Consider the following 20,956-nt stretch of genomic DNA (forward strand, 5'->3'; position numbering starts at 1 on the left):
GCAGGGGAGTTATCCCCGATGTCCTGGCCAATATTTATCACTCAATCAACATAACAAAAACATATTCTCTGGTCATTATCACATTGCTGTTTGTGGGAGCTTGCTGTGCGCAAAATGGCTGCCGCGTTTCCCACATTACAACAGTGACTACACTCCAAAAGCACTTCATTGGCTGTAAAGCATGTTGGGACGTCTGGTGGTCGTATATAAATGCAAGATATTCAACATTCCTCATATCTACCAAGTCTTTGTTTGTTTCTTTCTCGTAGACCTACGTTCCTCTTTTCCTATCAGGACATTCATACGGATATAAATTCTGATGCAGACTCAATACAAAAGGCATAAGAATAAGGACACAAGGACATCATAATTTTAATAACCAGATTTCCAAAAGGAGGAAACAAACTGCTGTAATTCGGAAATGCTGCCATTATCCTCAAACACTTCAATCATGGTAACTACTTCAGACCGAGTGACTACGGGCATCAGTCTCGAGAATTTAATTCTATTTTATTTGAGCCTACTGCATCTCTGAAGACATTATCTGAAAATCCCATGTTATTTTAACTGAAACTGCATTCCTGAAGCACTTGCCTCCCATCCACTTCCCCAATCATGCAAAAGGATATTACTCGGAAAGACAAATTACCCTCTTAATGCTGCTGGTAATGTGGGTGAGTCACATTCAGCCCGAGCCTGTTTCGAGGTGCAATTCTCTTTTTTCGAAGGGAGGTTGGGAGGGCAAATGGAGGTCAGGGGGAGGATCTGGTGTCGGGAGCGGCAGCAACGAGGGGGAGTACAGTCGGGAGTCCTTTAATGTGGGGGTGGGGGGGGAGCAGTGATTGGACTGTTTAATTTGGGGGGGGGAAATGGTGATTGGGCCCTTTAATGTGGGGGGGAGGAATGGTGATTGGGTTGTTTAATTTGCGGGGGGGGAGTGGTGATTGGGACGTTTAAAGTGGGGGGGAAGGAATGGTGATTGGGGTGTTTAATGTGAGGGGGGAATGGTGATTGGGCCCATTAATGTGGGGGGGGGTGCTAATTAGGTTCTTTAATGTGGGGAGTATGGTGATTGGGCCCTTTAATGTGGGGGGGTTGCTAATTGGGTTCTTTAATGTGGGGCGTGTGGTGATTGGGCCCTTTAATGTGGAGTGGGGGGGGGAGTGGTGATTGGGCCCTTTAATGTGGAGGGGAGGAATGGTGATTGGGTTGTTTAATTTGGGGGAGGGGAGTGGTGATTGGGATGTTTAATGTGGGGGGGGGGAAGGAATGGTGATTGGGATGTTTAATGTAGGTGGGGGGAGTGGTGATTCAGCCCTTTAATGTGGGGGGGTGCTAATTGGGTCCTTTAATGTGGGGAGTGCGGTGATTGGGGCCCATTAATATAGGGGGAGCAGTGATTGGGTCCTTTAATGTGGGGGGGGGGGTTCAGGAGCAGTGATTGGGCTCTTGAATGTGGGGGGGGGCACGGTGATTGGACCCTTTAATGTGGGGGGAGAGCAGTGATTGGGTCCATTAATGTGGGAGGGGCAGCGATTGGGCCCTTTAATGTGGGAGGGGGAGCAGTGATTGGGTCCATTAATGTGGGGGGGGGGGCATGCGGTGATTGGGCCCTTTAATGTGGCAGGGGAGCAGTGATTGGATCCTTTAATGTGGGGGAGGGAGTAGAGATTGGGTCCTTTAATGTGTGGGGGCGGGTAAGAGAGTGGTGATTGGGTCTTTTAATGTGGGGGGGAGGGGGGAAGAGAGTGGTGATTGGGTCTTTTAATGGGGGGGGGAAAGAGAGTAGTGATTGGGTCCTTTAATGTGGGGGTGGGGAGGGGGAGCAGTGATTGGGTCCTTTAATGTGGGGGGGGGCGCAGTGATTGGGCCCTTTAATGTGGGGGTGGGGTCAGCAACAGTGATTGGGCCCTTTAATATAGGGTCGGGTGGAGACACTCTTGCTCCTCCCCACGCCACATTCAGGTAATTTACTTATCTCTTTGATCGACAGGCATTCCTTTGGGATGGTAGCCTGGGATGGCACTGGGTGCCTTGGGATGACCAATGTTGTAGCGGGGAACCTCAAGCAGGCTTTTGATCAATTATTTGCTTATGGTTCAGGCCTGGGTAAAGGACATCTCGTGTGTGACTTTACCCAATATGGTGGTTGGCCCATTCCCGGCCAGAGGTGCACACACGCTTGCTGCCCTCCCATTTTGCGGCCTTAGTATGCTGCATAGGGCCGGACAAACGGGCGCTACTTGCCCCAATTTCTAGGCCAAAGACTCTTTAATAGAAATCATGTCCTTTTATCCAATTAAATTAGCCTTCAGCTAGCCATTACTTGCAAATAGCATTCAGTGGCTATACTTCAAAAAGTACTTCATTGGCTGTAAAGCGCTTTGGGGCATCCCGAGGTTGTGAAAGGCGCTATATAAATGCAAGTCTTTTTTTCTTTCTATTTCTGGTTGTAAGCATGTTGCGCGATATTAATAGCAAACGGCCAAAGTCTTCATCAGTGCAGTGCAGTGATTGCTGGGGAATGGAAATCTTCTGTCTCCATGGAGATGGTCTCTTTGGATCAGCTGCGGAGACATTCCACTGTTACTGGAATGGGCTCGAGGGGAGCTTTATCGAGTTAGGTGCTTTCATCCAAATATTATTCAGATGCTTTGGTTGTCCCATTTTAGTTTACTGAATGTATTTTCATTTGAGTTTTGCACCGGCCAATATTTATCCCTCAATCAACATAACAAAAACAGATTATCTGGTCATTATCACATTGCTTGTTTGTGGGAGCTTGCTGTGCGCAAATTGGCTGCCGCGTTTCTGCACTCCAGAAGTGCTCCAAAACTGTCTGTAAAGCACTTTGAGACATCCGGTGGCCGTGAAAGGTGCTATATAAATGTAAGACTTTCTTTTTTCTTTCTGTGGCCAGACTAAGCTCAGTTTATGCTTATTTCTTTCACAGTGACCTTGGGAGAGGAGTGGTACTTGAGCTCAGCGAGGCCGAGGCTTCAAGGAACAAAAAGGAAACACAATCGAAAGTAAGTTGTGCGGCACTGGTTCCCAGTTGAGATGTTCATGTCGCTAGTATAGAAATATGATTTTGTTCCACAGTTCATGCCAGAAGGATCCCAAATTTCCTTTGGAACTGTTCAAAGTGCATACTTGTCCTAGATTTGCATCGTGAACTATCACCTAGCAGCAGCCTTTCGCTGGATTTCCCGAAAGCTAAATAGTGGTGTCTGTATTTTTGTCACAAAATCATAGCGTATTACAGCACAGAGAGGAGGCCTTTTGGCCCATCGCGATCTGTGCCAGCTCTGGGAATAAGTTCCTTTGCTCCCTCCTTTCCCCATCTCCCTTTAAAAAAATGTCTGTTTCAAATATTAATCCACTTCCCTCTGAAAATATATGATAGATTCTGCATTCACCTCAGTTTCTGATTAAGCATTCCATGTCCTAAAGTCCCTTTAGTTAAAAAAAAATCTCCTTTTCACTCGCTTGTTGCTATAGTAACGATCTTAAATGAATGTCCTCCCGCTACTGACCCACTGACCAGCGGAAATCATTTTTTTTCCCCCAATTCACTTTATCAAAAGTTTCTCGTAAAACGTTGGCCAAGGTATTCATTTTGCAATGTTTATGAACAAATGCGTTACAATATTATCTTTCTTAGTTTGTAACTCATTACAGCAATTCTAATTACATTATTGTGGTGCTGACTCGAGAGTAATGCTCGGGTAGGATTTGCAGACTCTTCCAAAAGCTGAACCTTCATAAACCGCTAAACCATTAACCCTGTCGCAGGCACTGTATCATGTTGCACCAACCATTCAATTTGTAAGATCACTTTTTAAAAAAATTTGAAAGAGGCTTACGCAAAAGGAGGACTAATCGTCTCCTGCATTTAAAATTAAAAATAAACATTGGCTTGAGAATGGTCAAAAGTCACAAATAACTCAGAAGTGGAATGCTGCTCTGACAGCTCCAAGAGGAAATGCCAGCAACGTGTGGAAAAACATTCCCATAAACTCATCACTTTTTGGAACTTCAAGTCCAAACCTTCCCGGGTGGATGGTTACTGATTACGCCCACAATAACGGACACTAGAGAGGGGACTAAAGTGCAGTGGAAGATCACACACGGTAACTACAGACTAAAGAGCTGAAATTGCCCTTAGCGAGAAATTGGCACGGGCACTTCGAATTACCCAGAAATTTACCGCCCGGTGGGAGTCGGAGGGAAGAGCTAGAAAATTCAGCTCTTTAACTCTGACGCCGCCTCCCAGCGCTTTCTGACGTGTCGCAATGTCCCTCCCCTTCATTTAAAGGGGAGGGATGATGTGAGACCCAGTGAGGTCTCAGTGGCCACTTGGCCACCAGGGAGGGGTCCTCCCGGGCCAGCCGCTGCCATTGTCGGGCCGACTCAGGAGACGGTTGACAATTAAAACAAAATGGTGGCCGCGGTGATGCGCCTCTCCTTTAAGGGTGGCAGCTTCCGCCTTGTGGGGAAAATTCCCCTCGTGGGGCAATTTCCCATGCGGCGCAGAAAAGAGGTTGTCGCCAGGCGGCAAGGGGTCGGCGCATGGCCGACAAGGGATCGGGGCACCGCGTGGGGTGGAAACATGGGGCCTAGCGCAAATCCGGGGGCAATTGCGGATGGGTCGGCCCCACTGCCTGCCCCCAGTGGGAAAGGCCTTACCGCCTTTTTCTGAAGGGTAAATCTTCCCCCCTAAGACTCAATGGGCCAATCTCTCCCTAGAATCTGCCATTGTTTGAATTTACACTAAAATTGTTCTCAAATTTCTTCTGGGCTCTGTAGATAGGGCAATCCACCTTACAACAGTGACTACACTTCAAAAAGAACTTCATTGGCTATAAATGCCCCTCTCCCTTAATTCTTTTGATGAAGATCTGAAATTTATCTTTTCTAGTTACCGATTCACCAACCTGTGGAAATAATCTATTCTCTATTGAATTTATCAAAACCCTTCGTAATTTTGAACCCCTAAGAATATAAGAACATAAGAAATAGGAGTAGGCCATTTGGCCCCTCGAGCCTGCTCCGCTAAGATCATGGCTGATCTGATCATGGACTCAGCTCCACTTCCCTGCCCGCTACCCATAACCCTTCAATCCCTTATCGCTCAAAAATCTGTCTATCTCCACCTTAAATATATTCAATGTCCCAGCCTCCACAGCTCTCTGGGGCAGAGAATTCCACAGATTTATGACCGAGAGAGAAGAAATTTCTCCTTATCTAATTTTTAAATGGGCGACCCCTTATTCTTAAACTATGCCCCCTGGTTCTAGATTTCCCCACTAGTAGAAACATCCTCTCTGCATCTATCTTGTCGAGCCCCCTCAGTATCTTATATGTTTTGATAAGATCACCTCTCATTCTTCTAAACTCCAGTGAGTATAGGCCCAACCTACTAAACATTTCTTTATAACTTAAACCCTTCATCTAAGGAATCAACCTAATGAACCTTCTCTGAACTGCCTCCAATGCACATATATCCCTCCTTAAATAAGGAGACCAAAACTGCATGCAGTATTCTAAGTGTGGTCTCAGAAATACCTTATATAGAATTGTAGCAAGACTTCCCTGCTCTTATACTCCATCCCCCTTGCAATAAAGGTCAACATTCCATTTGCTTTCCTGATTACTTGCTGTACCTGCATACTAACTTTTTGAGTTTCATGCACAAGGACCCCCAGGTCCCTCTGACTGCAGCATTTTGTAATCTCTATCCATTTAAATAATAATTTGCTTTTTTATTTTTCCTGTCAAGGTGAATAACCTCATACTTTCCCACATTATATTGCATCTGCAAAAAGTTTGCCCACTCACTTTGCAGATTCTTTGTGTCCTCCTCACAACTTGATTTCCTATCCATCTTTGTGCCATCAGCAAACTTGGCTACATTACACTCGGTCCCTTCATCCAAGTCATTAATATAGATTGTAAATAGTTGAGGACCCAGCACTGATCCCTGTGGCACACCACGAATTACTGTTTGCTAACCGGAAAATTACCCATTTATCCCGACTTTCTGTTTTCTGTTAGTTAGCCAATCCTCTATCCATGCCAATATATTACCCCCAACCCCATGAGCTCTTACCTTGTGCAATAACCTTTTATGTGGCACCTTATTGAATGCCTTCTGGAAATCCAAATTCACCACATCCACTGGTTCCCCCTTATCCACCCTACTTGTTACATCCTCAAAGAACCTCAGCAAATTTGTCAAACATGATTTCTCTTTCATAAAAGCATGCTGACCATGTTTGACTGTATTATGCTTTTCCAAATGTCCTGCTAATACTTCCTTAATGGACTCCAGCATTTTCCCAACGACAGATGTTAGGCTAACTGATCTATAGTTTCCTGGTTTCTGTCTCCCTCCTTTTTTAAATAGGGGCGTTACATTTACAGTTTGCAAATCTGCTGGATCCTCCATTATCTCTGCAGCCACTTCTTTTAAGACCCTAGGATGCAGGCCATCAGTTCTAGAGGACCTGTCCACCTTCAATCCCATTATTTTAGAGTACTTTTTTTTTAGTGATAGTGATTGCTTTAAGTTCCCTCCTCCTTACAGCCCCTTGATTATCTATTATTGGGATGATTTTAGTGTCTTCTATTGTGAAGACTGATACAAAATATTTGTTCAAAGACTCTGCCACGTTATTAATTCCCCAGTCTTATCCGCTAATGGACTAATGTTTACTTTAGCTACCCTCTTTCTTTTTATATATCTGTAGAAGCTCTTACTATTTCTTTTTATATTTCTTGCTAGTTTACTCTCATAATCCATCTTCTCTCTCTTTATTCTTTTCTCAGTCAGCCTTTGCTGGTTTGTAAAAATTTCCCAATCCTCTGGCCCCCCCACTAATTTTGGCAACATTGTATGCCATTGTTTTCAATTTGATACCATCCTTTACTTCCTTAGTTAGCCATGGATGGTTCTCCCTTCTCTTCTCTTAAAGTCTTTCCTTCTCACTGGAATTTCCCCACTATATGAGCGCAAGACACAAGGTTTTATGAATGTCACCCACACTATGGGCGGGGAAATTGTGCAGCGCCCCGTTTGAGGATGGTAATAGCCGTGAGGCGTGAGTTCCTGTGCCAGGCGCGGAGGTCCCGCGCCGCTCACGATATTGGGATTACTGCTCCCGAGTGGGGCGGACGCACATGGAGCGGGGCACAGTGCTACACACTGGGACACGTAGCGCTGCCACGTAGAAGGGGCCCGCCCCTTCATTAAAGGGGAGGGCCAAGCAGCAGACTCTGCGGGTCCCTGCCTGGATCACCAGGGAGCAAGGTGCCGTGACATCAGCCTGGCGGAGTGCTGGGCTGCCAGATCGTGGCACAAATCCCGCGTTCCTCCATTCAACAGGCCGCGACTGGAAAGTCGGGTGATTTTTATTTTCGCACATGCCAACTCCCCTTTAACTAGCACCCGCGAACGAATTGCAGCCAGTACCCTGCTGTCATTGCCTGGCACAGCTTCAGGGGACGCTCCTGAATTTTTGCTGCAGGGTGAAAGTGGAGCGCTGCGCATGGCAGTGGCATCGTCATCGCTGGCGCAATGGAGCAGGGCACTACCACCACTAAACTCCCGCCGAATTTAGCGGGAGTAGTTAGCAGTGCCGCATCTGGGCGTAAAGTCATTTGCGTTCCTTTAGTGCTGCTCTGGGGACTCCAATTTCTCCCCCTATGTGTGTTACACACCCACCCCCCAGTTCTTTTTTTTTAAATCGATAAATATAATTTCTGCAGCTTGTCAACAAGCTTATTCCATTCGAGTTTCCCACTGGAGTTCTTGTTTCCTGTTACTGACAGTGTTCTTCTATTCTTGCCAGCATTCACCATCACTGCAGCCGTTGATTCTCAAAGGGGAAATGTTGCTCAATGTGACATAAAGATCTTTTACTTCTCCTCATGTACAATCACCATGTTAGATTTCAGTTGTGGCTCATGGCAAGAGAGCGTTTCACCGATCAAAAAAAAAGCAGGGACTACTATAGTGGTTTACGATCCTCCTATGCCAAGCACATGAAGGACGAATCTTGGCCAGCCATATAATACGATAAATAAGGCTTCCTTTGGGGTTAGGACATGGGGATTTGATAATTGGCAGACATTTAAACCATTAGCGGCCATAAGTTTTTAGACATTTGGTCATATTTCAAATAGGAAATTTGGATTTCAAGGTAATATGTCCCAAATCTCCCATATGTTGGACACAATCCTGAATAAATATCTCCATTCATGAGGCAACCATAACTCACTCCCGCCTCTGTCGCTCATGAATTACCCGTGGAGATATTTATCGCACGACCATCACATATTCTGCTTAGAACGCTAGGATAGATTTACAGCTTGAGAGTTTCAGCCCAGGAATATCAGCTGAAGTTGTTTCTGATGTCACCTTGTCCTTGGGATGCCGTACTTATGGAAATATGATTTTTATTTTTTACTGCTGCTTCCTCAAACAAGTGTTATAGATTATAGTAATGCTTTTTGTGGGGGGGAAATGCTGAGTGGCGTGCCAGGAATCATTTTTTGGGGATCCCGACTGTTTCCAATTTAAAGAAAGAAAGACTTGGATTTATATAGCAACTTTCACGATCACCGGACATCTCAAAGTGCTTTACAACCAATGAAGTACCTGAGGAAGAGAGTTTTCAAAGATCAGACCCTCAAATCTGGCACCAAGCTCATGGTCTACAGGACTGCAGTGATACCCACCCTCCTGTATGGCTCAGAGATGTGGACCATATACAGTACACACCTCAAATCGCTGGAGAAATACCACCAATGATGTCTCCGCAAGATCCTGCAAGTCCCCTGGGAGGATGTATGCACCAACGTCAGTGTTCTTGATCAGGCCAACATCCCCAGCATCGAAGCACTGACTACACTCGACCAGCTCCGTTGGGTGGACCACATTGTTCACATGCCTGACACAAAGCAAGCGCTCTACTCGGAACTCTTACACAGCAAGCGAGCCCCAGGTGGGCAGAGGAAACAGTTCAAGGATACCCTCAAAGCCTCTCTGATAAAGTGCAATATCCCCACCAACACCTGGGAGTCCCTGGCCAAAGACCGCCCTAAGTCAAGGAAGTGCATCCGGGAGGGCGCTGAGCACCTCGAGTCTCGTCGCCAAGAGCATGCAGAAAACAAGCGCAGACAACGGAAAGAGCGTGTGACAAACCAGTCCCACCCACCCTTTCTTTCAATGACTATCTGTCCCACCTGTGACAGAGACTGTAATTCCCATATTAGACTGTTCAGTCACCTAACAACTCACTTTTAGAGTGGAAGCAAGTCTTCCTCAATTTCGAGGGACTGCCTATGATGATGATGACTTTTGGAGTGTGGTCACTGTTGCAATGTGGGAAACGCGGCAGCCAATTTGCACACAGCAAGCTCCCACAAACCGCATTGACCAGATAATCTGCTTTTTAGTGATGTTGACTGAGGAATAAATATTGGCTCAGGTCTGGGGTTAACTTCCCTGCTCTGCATTAAAATAATGCTATGGGATCTTTTATATACACCTGAGAGAGCAGACATACTAACCAACAGTGCAGGACTCCCTCAACACTGCACTGGAGTGCCAGCCTAGATTTATTTTTTGTGCTCAAGTTTCATGGAGTGGGACTTGAACCCACGACCTTCTGACTCAGAGTAGTACCACACGAACCATGGCTGATACTGAGTCCACTTCTGGCCACCAAGAGACAGGGGAGTCATCAGTGTGCAACGATGTATTTACTGAGGCGTACGAAAGCACGGGCCTTACACTAAACATCCGTAAGACAAGGTCGTCCACCAGCCTGTCCTCACCGCACAGCACTGCCCCCCCAGTCATCAAGATCTACGGCACAGCCCTGCATACCGTGGACCACTTCCCATGTCTCGGAGCCTCCTATCAACAAGAGCAGGCATCGCCGACGAGATCCAACACCCTCTCCAGTGCACCAGTGCAGCTTTCAGCCGCCTGAAGAAAAGAGTGTTTGAAGACCAGGCCCAAAACTGGCACCAAGCTCATGGTCTAACCGACTGTAGTAATACCTACCCTCCTGTATGGCTCAGAGACATGGACCATGTAGAGCAGATACCTCAAGTTGCTGGAAAAATACCACCAACGATGTCTCTGCAAGATCCTACAAATCCCCTGGGAGGATAGGCGCACCAACATCGTCCTCATCCAGGCTAACATCCCTAGCATTGAAGCACTGACCACACTCAATCAGCTCTGCTGGGCAAGCCACATAGTTTACATGTCAGACACGAGACTCCCAAACCAAGTGCTCTACTCGGAGCTCCTTCACGGCAAATGAGCCAAAGGTGGGCAGTGGAAACACTACAAGGACACCCTCAAAGCCTCCCTGATAAAGTGCAACATCCCCACTGACACCTGGGAGTCCCTGCCACAAGACCGCCCTAAGTGAAGGAAGTGCATCCGAGAGGGCGCTGAGCACCTCGAGTCTCAACGCCGAGAGCATGCAGAAATCAAGCGCAGGCAGCAGAAAGAGCATGCGGCAAACCAGTCCCACCCACTCCTTCCCTCAACGACTATTTGTCCCACCTGTGACATAGTCTTTGGCTCTCGAATTGGACTGTTCAGCCACCAAAGAACTCACTTCAGGAGTGGAAGCAAGTCTTCCTCAAATCCGAGGGACTGGCTATGATGATGCAACGACACGTCACAGGACATAAGCCTGAACATCACAGGACTGGTTCATGAGGATTGATTGGAGAAACTTAGGTTGTGGCTCAGTGGGTAGCACTCTCACCTCTGTGTCAGAAAGTTGTGGGTTCAAATCTCACTCCAGGGACTTGAGCACAAAAAGTGTAGGCTGACACTCCAGTGCAGTGCTGAGGGAGAACTGCACTGTTGGAGGTGCTGTCTTTTGGATGAGATGTTAAACCGAGGCCCCGTCTGATCTCTCAGGTGGGTGCAAAAGACAGCATGGCACTATTTCAAAGAAAAGAAGGGGGAGTTATCCCTGATGTCCTGGGGCCAATATTTACCACTCATTCAACATAACAAAAGAAACAAATTGTCTGGTCATTATCACATTGCTGTTTGGGAGCTGTGGGAGCTTGCTTGTGTGCAAATTGGCTGCTGCATTTCCCACATTACAACAGTGACTGCACTCCAAAAAACGTAATTGGCTGTAAAGTGTGTTGAGATGTCCAGTGGTCATGAAAGGTGCTATATAAATCCAAGTCTTTTTTCTTTTTTTTCGGAGCCCCTAATAGGGGCATAAGAACATAAGGAATAGGAGCAGGAGTAGGCCACACAGCCCCTCGAGCCTGGTCCGCCATTCAGTAAGGTCATGGCTGATCTTCGACCTCGACTCCATTTTCCCACCCGATCCCCAATATCCTTTGATTGCTTTAGAGTCCAAAAATCTAGACAATGGAAAGGTGAGCCACACTGGCACTACTTGAAACAGAAAGGTAGATACAGAACAGTACCGTAACCATAGGGAGGAGCGACGCAGATTCAAACTAATAAAAGGCAAATTTAGGACTGATGTCAGGAAATTCTTCTTTGCCCAACGGGGTTCAGCCTTGGCTTTTCGCGACCAAGCGGCGGAGCGTGCGACCGATCTCCCGTATCCGCGGCAACGAGGGGGTCGCCATTGTAAGGCACCGGCCTCCTTCCCACTGTGTTAGTGTGCTGCCGCTAAGGCATTTTAAAAATGGGGGGAACTAGGCAGAAGAAAGAAAGAATTGCATTTATATAGCGCTTTTCACGTACACCGGATGTCTCAAACTGCTTCACAGCCAATGAAGTACATTTTGAAGCGTAGTCACTGTTGTAATGTAGGGAAATGCGGCAGCCAATTTGCGCACAGCAAGCTCCAACAAACAGCGATGTGATAATGACCAGATAATCTATTTTTTTGTTATGTTGATTGAGGGAGAGATATTGCCCCCAGAACACTGGAGATAACTCCCCCAATCTTCTTTGAAATAACGCCATGGGATCTTTTACGTCCATCTGAGAGAGCAGACAGTGCCTCGGTTTAACGTCTCATCCAAAAGACGGCACCTCCAACAGTGCAGCACTCCCTCAGCACTGCACCGGAGTGTCAGCCTGGATTTATGTGCTCAAGTCCCTGGAGTGGAACTTGAACCCACAACCTTCTGACTCAGAGGCGAGGATGCCACCCACTGAGCCGCTGGCTGACTGGAAGATCCACCTACACGCTTCCCGATCATAGTTTAAAGAGATAATCCAAATGGGGTGTAACCAAGTTCCACCCTAAAATACATGCTCCACCTTTTCCACCCCCGCAGGTTTTCCATCCTCTCCAGCCCTACGAATATCGTTGGCCTACTGAGTCCAATAGATTATTGGTGCATTTGTCGCCGCAAGTTATTAATTCAATGACCCCGGATTTTCCCGGGCCTATGACTGCGTACACAGCCGTAATTATCCCGCAGGTTCCGGGTTTTCCTGTACGATGCGCATGTGCAAAAATCTGGAACTTGCGATCTGTCAAGAAGATCCTTAGCCCCAGCACATGGATATTCGCTGGCAGAGAGTCTGGCTATTTGCCCAACTACTGCCCAGCAAAAACCCATGGAACTCTTCTGCCTAGTAGGGCCTTCTTTTACCATCATAAGGGTTTAAATAAATATTGAAATATATATTTTTTAATTTTAACATTCAAAAACCTGTAAAATGAGTTTAGGTTATTTTTAGCCCCTTGAAAAATGTTTACATTTATTTTTCAAAAAATTAAATTTTTGTTTTAAATGTTTAATTAAATTGTATGCTAATTAATTGTAAATAAGTAATAATATTAGTTTTATTTCAATGTTGCGTACATGTATTTTTGGGGTGATTCCTATTAAGCTTATGGCCATTCTCTACAAGCATAATGGGAATCCCCCTTTCTAACTGGTTGGGCTGGCCCACATGATCCCAGGTGCGCTTGCAGGCCCAGGAGCCCGAGTCTCCGTAGATCCAGGACCATCAGGTAGGTTCGTAGTTTGATTGCAGTTAGAACATAGGAACGTAAGAAATAGGATCAGGAGTAGGCCATTTGGCCCATCGAGCCTGCTCCACCATTTCACAAGATCGTGGCTGATTTGATCATGGACTCAGCTCCACTTCCCTGCCCGCTCCCCATAGCCCTTTACTTCCTTATCGCTCAAAAATCTGTCTATCTCCGCCTTAAATATATTCAATGACCCAGCCTCCACAGTTCTCTGAGGAAGAGAATTGCAAAGATTCACGACCCTCTGAAAGAAGAAATTCCTCCTCATCTCTGTTTTAAATGGGCAGCCCCTTATTTTGAACCTATGCCCCCTAGTTCTAGATTCCCACACAAGTGGAAACATCCTCTCTGCATCTACCATGTCGAGCCTCCTCAGTATCTTTTATGTTTCGATAAGATCACCTCTCATTCTTCTGCACTCCAATGAATATAGGTCCAACCTGCTCAACCTTTCTTTATTAGTCAAGCCCTTCATCTCATGAATCAACCTAGTGAACCTTCTCTGATTTGTCTCCAATGCAAGTATATCCCTCCTTAAATAAGGAGACCAAAACTGTACACAGTACTCCAGGTGTGGCCTCACCAATACCCTGTACAGTTCTGGAAGGACTTCTGTTTTTATACTCTATCCCCCTTGCAATAAAGTCCAACATTCCATTTGCCTTCCTGATTACACATTGGAAGCAAATAGGAAAAGGCACCCACTTTCAGAGTATCTCCACCATCCTCGTCTAACGAGCATGGTGGATAGAGGTGTACCGATGGATGTGGTGTATTTAGATTTCCAAAAGGCATTCAATAAGGTGTAAAAACAAAAGGTTACCGCAGAAGATAAAGGTACGCGGAGTCAGAGGAAATGTATTAGCATGGATAGAGAATTGGCTGGCTAACAGAAAGCAGAGAGTCGGGATAAATGGGTCCTTTTCGGGTTGGAAATCGATGGTTAGTGGGGTGCCACAGGGATTGGTGCTGGGACCACAACTGTTTACAATATACATAGATGACCTGGAAAAGGGGAAAGAGTGTAGTGTAACAAAATTTGCAGATGACACAAAGATTAGTGGGAATGCGGGTTGTGTAGAGGACACAGAGAGGCTGCAAAGAGATTTAGATAGGTTAAGCGAATGGGCTAAGGTTTGGCAGATGGAATACAATGTCGGAAAGTGTGAGGTCATCCACCTTGGAAAAAAAAGTAAAAGGGAATATTATTTGAATGGGGAGAAATTACAACATGCTGCGATGCAGAGGGACCTGGGGGTCCTTGTGCATGAATCCCAAAAAGTTCGTTTGCAGGTGCAGCAGGTAATCAGGAAGGCAAATGGAATGTTGGCCTTCAATGCGAGAGGGATGGAGTACAAAAGCAGGGAGGTCCTGCTGCAACTGTATAGGGTATTGGTGAGGCTGTACCTGGAGTACTGCGTGCAGTTTTGGTCACCTTAGGAAGAATATACTAGCTTTGGAGAGGGTACAGAGATGATTCACTAGGCTGATTCCGGAGATGAGGGGGTTACCTTATGATGATAGATTGAGTAGACTGGGTCTTTACTCGTTGGAGTTCAGAAGGATGAGGGGTGATCTTATAGAAACATTTAAAATAATGAAAGGGATAGACAAGATAGAGGCAGAGAGGTTGTTTCCACTGGTCGGGGAGACTAGAACTAGGGGGCACAGCCTCAAAATATGGGGGAGCCAATTTAAAACCAAGTTGAGAAGGAATTTCTTCTCCCAGAGGGTTGTGAATCTGTGGAATTCTCTGCCCAAGGAAGCAGTTGAGGTTAGCTCATTGAATGTATTCAAATCACAGATAGATAGATTTTTAACCAATAAGGGAATTAAGGATTACGGGGAGCGGGCAGGTAAGTGGAGCTGAGTCCACGGCCAGATCAGCCATGATCTTGTTGAATGGCAGAGCAGGCTCGAGGGGCTAGATGGCCTACTCCTCCTAATTCTTATGTTATGTTCTTACTTACTGTACCTGCATACTAACTTTTTGTGTTTCATGCACAAGGACCCTCAGGTCACTCTGTACTGCAGCACTTTGCAATTTTTCTCCATTTAATTAATAATTTGCTTTTTTATTTTTATTTTTATTTTATAGTTTGGAGCCATTTGCCCGCTGGAAGTCTCCGACCGCAATTTCAGGCCCAATGGGCTGCATTTTTGGGTCTTTTGCTCTCTGTTTTTTGCCTTGCAGCAGCAGCAATGGCGGCGGTGAAGTATTCTATGCGGGCGGGCGGTCAGCCTCCCCTATCCCGCAGCAATCCTCAGGTCCAGTTTAACACCGCCCGGAAGAGCTGTGCCCGGTGTGCAATGCCCCGATTGCGACACCAGCGCGAGTTTGGACTGTTTCCCGATCCGTCCGCCGCACAGCGCGCCCCGCAGTGACTGCCTGGGAAATCAGGGTGGTCCAACCATCCCAACAGCGGAGAGGTAGATGATGGACTCCTAAGGTATTTCTGATTGTTTTGACTTTAAATGTTTCTTGCGATTTGTCTTGTTGTGGTGTGGGCAATGTTTGGGGAATGTTTTTGTGTTTTTTTTTAGTTTCTCCTCCCCCCTCCCCCCCCGCCGCCTCCCCCAGGCATCTCTCAGAGCACTCCCGGCCGGCTCTTTAGCTCGGGAGTTTCTCATCCTAGCTCCAGGAGAGGTGTACAATGCCTCCCTTAGTGCTGCACCCCCTGACGCAGGGCCCAGCTGCCCAAACTTACCTACTGAGGTGCAAGCTAATCCCGGGCGCTAACTTTCCCGCCCCGTCGCCATTATCGCCCTAAAAACATCAAAGCCGGAAATCCAGCCCAATGTGTTTTCACTGCCGGTATCTCAATTTGCTCACGCCGCACTGCCTTTACCTGTGTGTTTCCTGCTGTGCATCTGCAGGTGGGAGAGCTTGAAGTAGCGTTTGTTACACCCAGGGTAGGGACACATGAACGGACGCTTCTCGTTGGCTTCTGTGTTCGCTCTGACAATGGTGGGGGCCACACCCGGGACCCTTCGAACATCCTGAAATAATAAACACACACCAAGGTCTGTAAAGCTGACAGTTTTTTGCCTCAGCTTTATTCTTGCTACATTCAAACTAAAATCAATGATGGTAGAATTTTCCATCGTATTGTGCATATTGTCATAGAATTCCAAAAATACTTAGCTAGTTTCTAATTCCGTCTATCGTGTTTGATGCAAAGATTCAGCAGGGGCTTGACTAATCAGAAAATCTTATAACGCAGAAGGAGGCCGTTCGGCCCATCGTATCTATGCTGCCTCAACAAAAGAGCTATCCAACTAATCCCACTCCTCTGCTCTTTCCCCATAGCTCTGAAAATTTTTCCCTCTCAAGTATATATCCAATTCCCTTTTGTAACTTATTATTGCATCTGCTTCTATCGCCCTTTCAGGCAGCGCATTCCACATCATAACAATTCGCTGTGTAAAAATATTTCTCCTCATTGCCCCTCTGGTTGCTAACAACCTTAAATCTGTGTCATCTGGTTACCCACCTGTAATGTTTTTGCTTCATGGTTTCTTTGCTTAAGAATTCATAGCAACATATTGCTATTAAGAACTAGTTGGTTTGTTAGCGACAGGTTTAACAATCACATTACACATTACCAGTTCATCCACCAGGCTCACATCCACCTGCCTCATCATGGATTCCCTGACCCCAACTGGCTGGGGTTTTATTGAGTCTTGTGATCATCATGCAACTGGCTAAGTCACTCCCAACTTAACAGCTTACAGACCCTCCTACCACTGGAGACAGTTTCTCCTTTTTTACTCTTAGCAAAACCACTCATAATTTTAACCACCTCTATTAAATCTTCCCTTAACCTTCTCTGCTCTAAGGAGAACAATCCCAGCTTCTATGGTCTCTCCAAATTGAAGTCCATTTATGAGTAGCCACATCTACGAGAATTCTTGAGACTTTCTGTTGTTTTATGCCTCTTCTGTGTTGTCATAATTTAGTAACACTTCTGTGACATCTGTAACTCCTGGAGGTAAAATCGAAAGTGTGACAGTGGTTCTATTCATTTCAATCAGTAGCTCCTGCCATTCAGTCCCCCCACTACTAATAATGCTACAACATAACTTGCCAGGTGCTGCCCACCACTTGGGCTTGTTCTTTCAAACAAAAGACGCACCATTTCTTCTGACTAACTGAGCAAGGCCATGGGAAAGTTACTGGTTTGCTGGTTGATGGAAAGTGATAATAAAGAGGGCTTATACAGAGCTTGCACATAGAAACTCAGGCACGGTGTGGTGGATTACCCAAGGAAAAGAAAGATTTATATTTATATAGCGCCTTTCACGACCACCGGACGTCTCATAGCGCTTTACAGACAAAGCAGTACTTTTGGAGTGTAGTCACTGTTGTAATTTAGGAAATGCGGCAGCCAAATTGCGCACAGCAAGCTCCTACAAACAGCAATGTGATAATGACCAGATAATCTGTTTTTGTTATGTTGATTGAGGGATAAATATTGGCTCTAGACCACCACGTATAACTCCACTGCTTTTCTTCAAAATAGTGCCATGGGATCTTTTACGTCCACCTGAGAGGGTAGACGGGACCTCGGTTTAAAGTTTCATCCAGAAGACAACACTTCCGACAGTACAGCACTCCCTCGGTACTGCACTGGCGTGTCAGCTTAAAATTATGCACTCAAGTGGAGTGGGATTTGAGCCCACAACTTTCTGACTCAGAGGAAAGTGTGCTACCCACTGAGCCAGAGCTGACACTTGGAGGAGTATAGGATAAAGTGGTAGGTTCAAGCCCACAGTTCCCCACACTGTGAGTTCCTGACTTTAGCCAAGAGAGAGGAAAAACCAGAAGACATGTCGCCTTTCTGAGACCAAAACACCTGCCTGCACCTTTTGGTTGGAAAATAGCACATTTCAAGGGAGGCCGTAAAAGAGGGGGAGAGAAATAACAAAGAAATGGTGGGTGAGGGCAGAAGGAGAGGCCTTTCTGCTTCCTGTTTGCAACACTATTTAAAGAAGAATGCAACTCTGAGACAATTTATTACCTTGCGGTACATAACCTCCACGTCTCTAATTTATTAAGTGTTGTTAAAACATTCATATTCATAGGCCTCATCTGTGGAGCCTGATGCGCCATCTGTTTAGACGGCACCTCAATAGTGTCAGTGGGGTTAAACTGTTTGTATTTTCAGTTGCTATCGAAAGAAGTGGTGTCACAGTTAGATGTGGGTTATATAGAGCGGGTGTTAGTCATGATCTCACTGCCAGAGAGGAAACCATAAATAATGTGTGATATCAGTGGTGTGATATATCAGAGGGAAAAGTTTCACTGGGAAGATAGTATAATGATTAATATCAGGAATAGAGGGCTACAAGTGTGGATAAAATCAGTTCTCATTGACATTATTTTGCCAATTTCTCAAAAGATACGCAGCAGAGAGTTGTAAATCTTCAGACTGCTGCCAACCTTGATTGGTTTTCAGTCTCTGTGCCTTAAGCAAATGAGTGTCGAATGCACATTTTGTTTTTAATCTGTTGATACAAGATAGAATCTCCTTTCCCCCTGCTGCTGTAGTGCTGAGAAAGTTCTAAATTAGAACCATCTGTGCACACGAGCGGGCCTCATGGTCCAATCCACCTTCACACTGCCTGCAATCAACATTCCCAAGCTTTTGGGGCAAAGGTTTCACTTTCCCGAAAAGACGAGCAACAGACACGCGTGCGGAAGAAAAAGATATGGGTGGCACTCACCTGGAGCCCTCGGAATACCCCGTGCGTGTGTATTCTGTACTGCGTGCTGCAGCTGTACAACATGGGGGCGTTGTGATTGTCGGTCTCGTATCCTGTGGCGTGGCTGTAAGTAGACCATTGGTCAGTGAGAACAGAACAGGCTCAACAGTCAACAGTCACATATTCTATTCGCTGGACTTCGTTTAATTATCTTAGCAACTGAATATACAACACTACAAGAACAACTTGTATTTATATAGCACCTTTAATGTAGTGAAACGTCCCAAGGCGCTGCACAGGAATATTATGAGATTTTTAAAAATTGACACCGAGCCGCATAAGTAGAAATTAGTGCAGGAGACCAAAAGCTTGGTCAAAGAGATATGTTTTAAGGAGCGTCTTAGGAACATAAGAACATATGAAATAGGTGCAGGAGTGGACCATTTGGCCCTTCGAGCCTGCTCCGCCATTTAATAAGATCATGGCTGATCTGATCATGGAATCAACTCCACTCCCTGCCCGCTCCCCATAACCCTTTATTCCCTTATCGCTCAAAAATATGCCTGAACTCCACCTTAAATATATTCAATCTTCAGTCTTCAAGGAGGAAAGAGAAGTAGAGGTGGAGAGGTTTAGGTAGGGAGTTACAGAGCTTGGGGTTTAGGCAATAGAAGGCACAGCCGCCAATGGTTGAGCAATTATAATCAGGGATGCTCAAGAGGGCAGAATTAGAGGAGCGCAGATATCTCGGGGAGGTTGTGGGGCTGGAGGAGATTACAGAGATAGGGAGGGGCGAGGCCATGGAGGGATTTGAAAATAAGGAAGAGAATTTTGAAACTGAGGCATTGCTTAACCGGAAGCGAATGTCTTAGACACTAAGACAAGAAAAGGGAAGACTTATATTTATATAGCGCCTTTCATGGCCGCAGGACTTCTTAAAGCGCTTTATAGCCAATTAAGTACTTTTTTGAAGTGTAGTCACTGTTGTACTGTAGAGAAATGCAGCAGCAAATTTGCTCACAGCAAGGCCCCACAAACAGCAATGCAAAAAAGACCAGATAATCTGTTTTCGTGATGTTGGTTGTAGGATAAATATTGGCCCAGGACATTAGAGAGAACTCCCCTGCTCATCTTCGAACAGTGCCACGGGACTTTTTACATCAACGCATCACTCATGATTTTACAAAAATTCCAGGAGCTTTGCCAGTCCATAAATCACTAGATTTATTAGATTTGATTTCATCACTTGCTACAATGAGATCTCAAGATTGCTATTTTAGTACTATAGCCACTACACTACCATACCATGTAGATGCAGTTAGCTTTTATTTTTGAGAATATGAAGGATTACTTACAATGAGTATACAAACTTCTTAAAAGTCTTTTAATAGTGCAGTGTAAGATGGTTCCCCATAGTCCAGTGGGTAGCACTGTCACCTCTGGGTCAAATGGTCATGGGTTCAAGTTCCACTTCAAGGAACTTAAATACAAAATCTAGGCTGTCACTCCTAGTGCAGTACTGAGGGAGTATTGGACTGTCTTTCAGAAGAGGTGGTAAACTGAAGCCCCGCCTACCCTCTCAGGTGGATGTAAAAGTTCGCATGACACTATTTTGAAGACAGGCAGGGAAGTTATCCCAGCGTCCTGGCCAATATTTATCACTCAACATCACTAAAAACAGATTATCTGGCTATTATCACATTGCTGTTTGTGGGGTCTTGCTATGTGCAAACTGGCTGCCACATTTCCTATATTACAACAGTGACTACACTTCAAAAAAGTACTTAATTGGCTGTAAAGCGCTTTGGGATATCCAGAGGTTGTGAAAGGTGATGTATAAATACAAGTCTTTCTTTACCCTTTCTATTTTTGGAGTGCACCTTTTTTCTTTGGCAATTTTCTTGTGCAGTGTCCAAGTTGCCATGGAAACATTAAAGCTTTACACTATATTTTAGCAGGAAGAATGGATGCACAAGGGAAAAGGGGCAGCTTCAGTACAAAAGCTCCTCATTCATGTATTCTTCGATATTTCTATCTTGTTTGATGTGTTCTCCAAGTTGGTGGGGGGGTTGGTTGTTGGATGGGTGGGGAGGAATGGTGGAGTACCGCCGGGTCAAGCATAGCATGACCAGATGCAGAGTAAAGTTCTGACTCAACAATGGGCCAGATTTCTCTCTGGGTGCTGTGTTTATAAAGAACAGGTTTAGGATGTCGTTACACATAACACACAG

The 20,956-nt window shown here is 45.6% G+C and overlaps 1 protein-coding gene and 1 long non-coding RNA gene across 5 annotated transcripts in view; one reads left to right on the plus strand and one right to left on the minus strand.

The window, feature by feature from the left end:
- wt1a (WT1 transcription factor a) overlaps positions 1 to 20,956 on the minus strand; it is a 92,195-nt gene that overhangs the window by 15,009 nt on the left and 56,230 nt on the right. For all 4 annotated transcript variants that reach the window (XM_070899533.1, XM_070899532.1, XM_070899535.1 and 1 more), the window contains exons 4-5: positions 18,747 to 18,849; positions 15,869 to 16,019 (exon numbers count right to left, since the gene is read on the minus strand). In XM_070899533.1, coding sequence (XP_070755634.1) covers positions 15,869 to 16,019; positions 18,747 to 18,849 — 254 coding nt within the window. The remainder of the gene's footprint in view (positions 1 to 15,868; positions 16,020 to 18,746; positions 18,850 to 20,956) is intronic.
- LOC139279473 (uncharacterized) lies at positions 395 to 15,147 on the plus strand. The gene is made up of 3 exons (XR_011596480.1): positions 395 to 454; positions 2,954 to 3,029; positions 15,118 to 15,147. It is a non-coding gene; the product is annotated as an uncharacterized lncRNA (long non-coding RNA).

This window comes from Pristiophorus japonicus, chromosome 14 (assembly GCF_044704955.1).
Source record: "Pristiophorus japonicus isolate sPriJap1 chromosome 14, sPriJap1.hap1, whole genome shotgun sequence".
Lineage (NCBI taxonomy): Eukaryota > Metazoa > Chordata > Chondrichthyes > Pristiophoridae > Pristiophorus > Pristiophorus japonicus.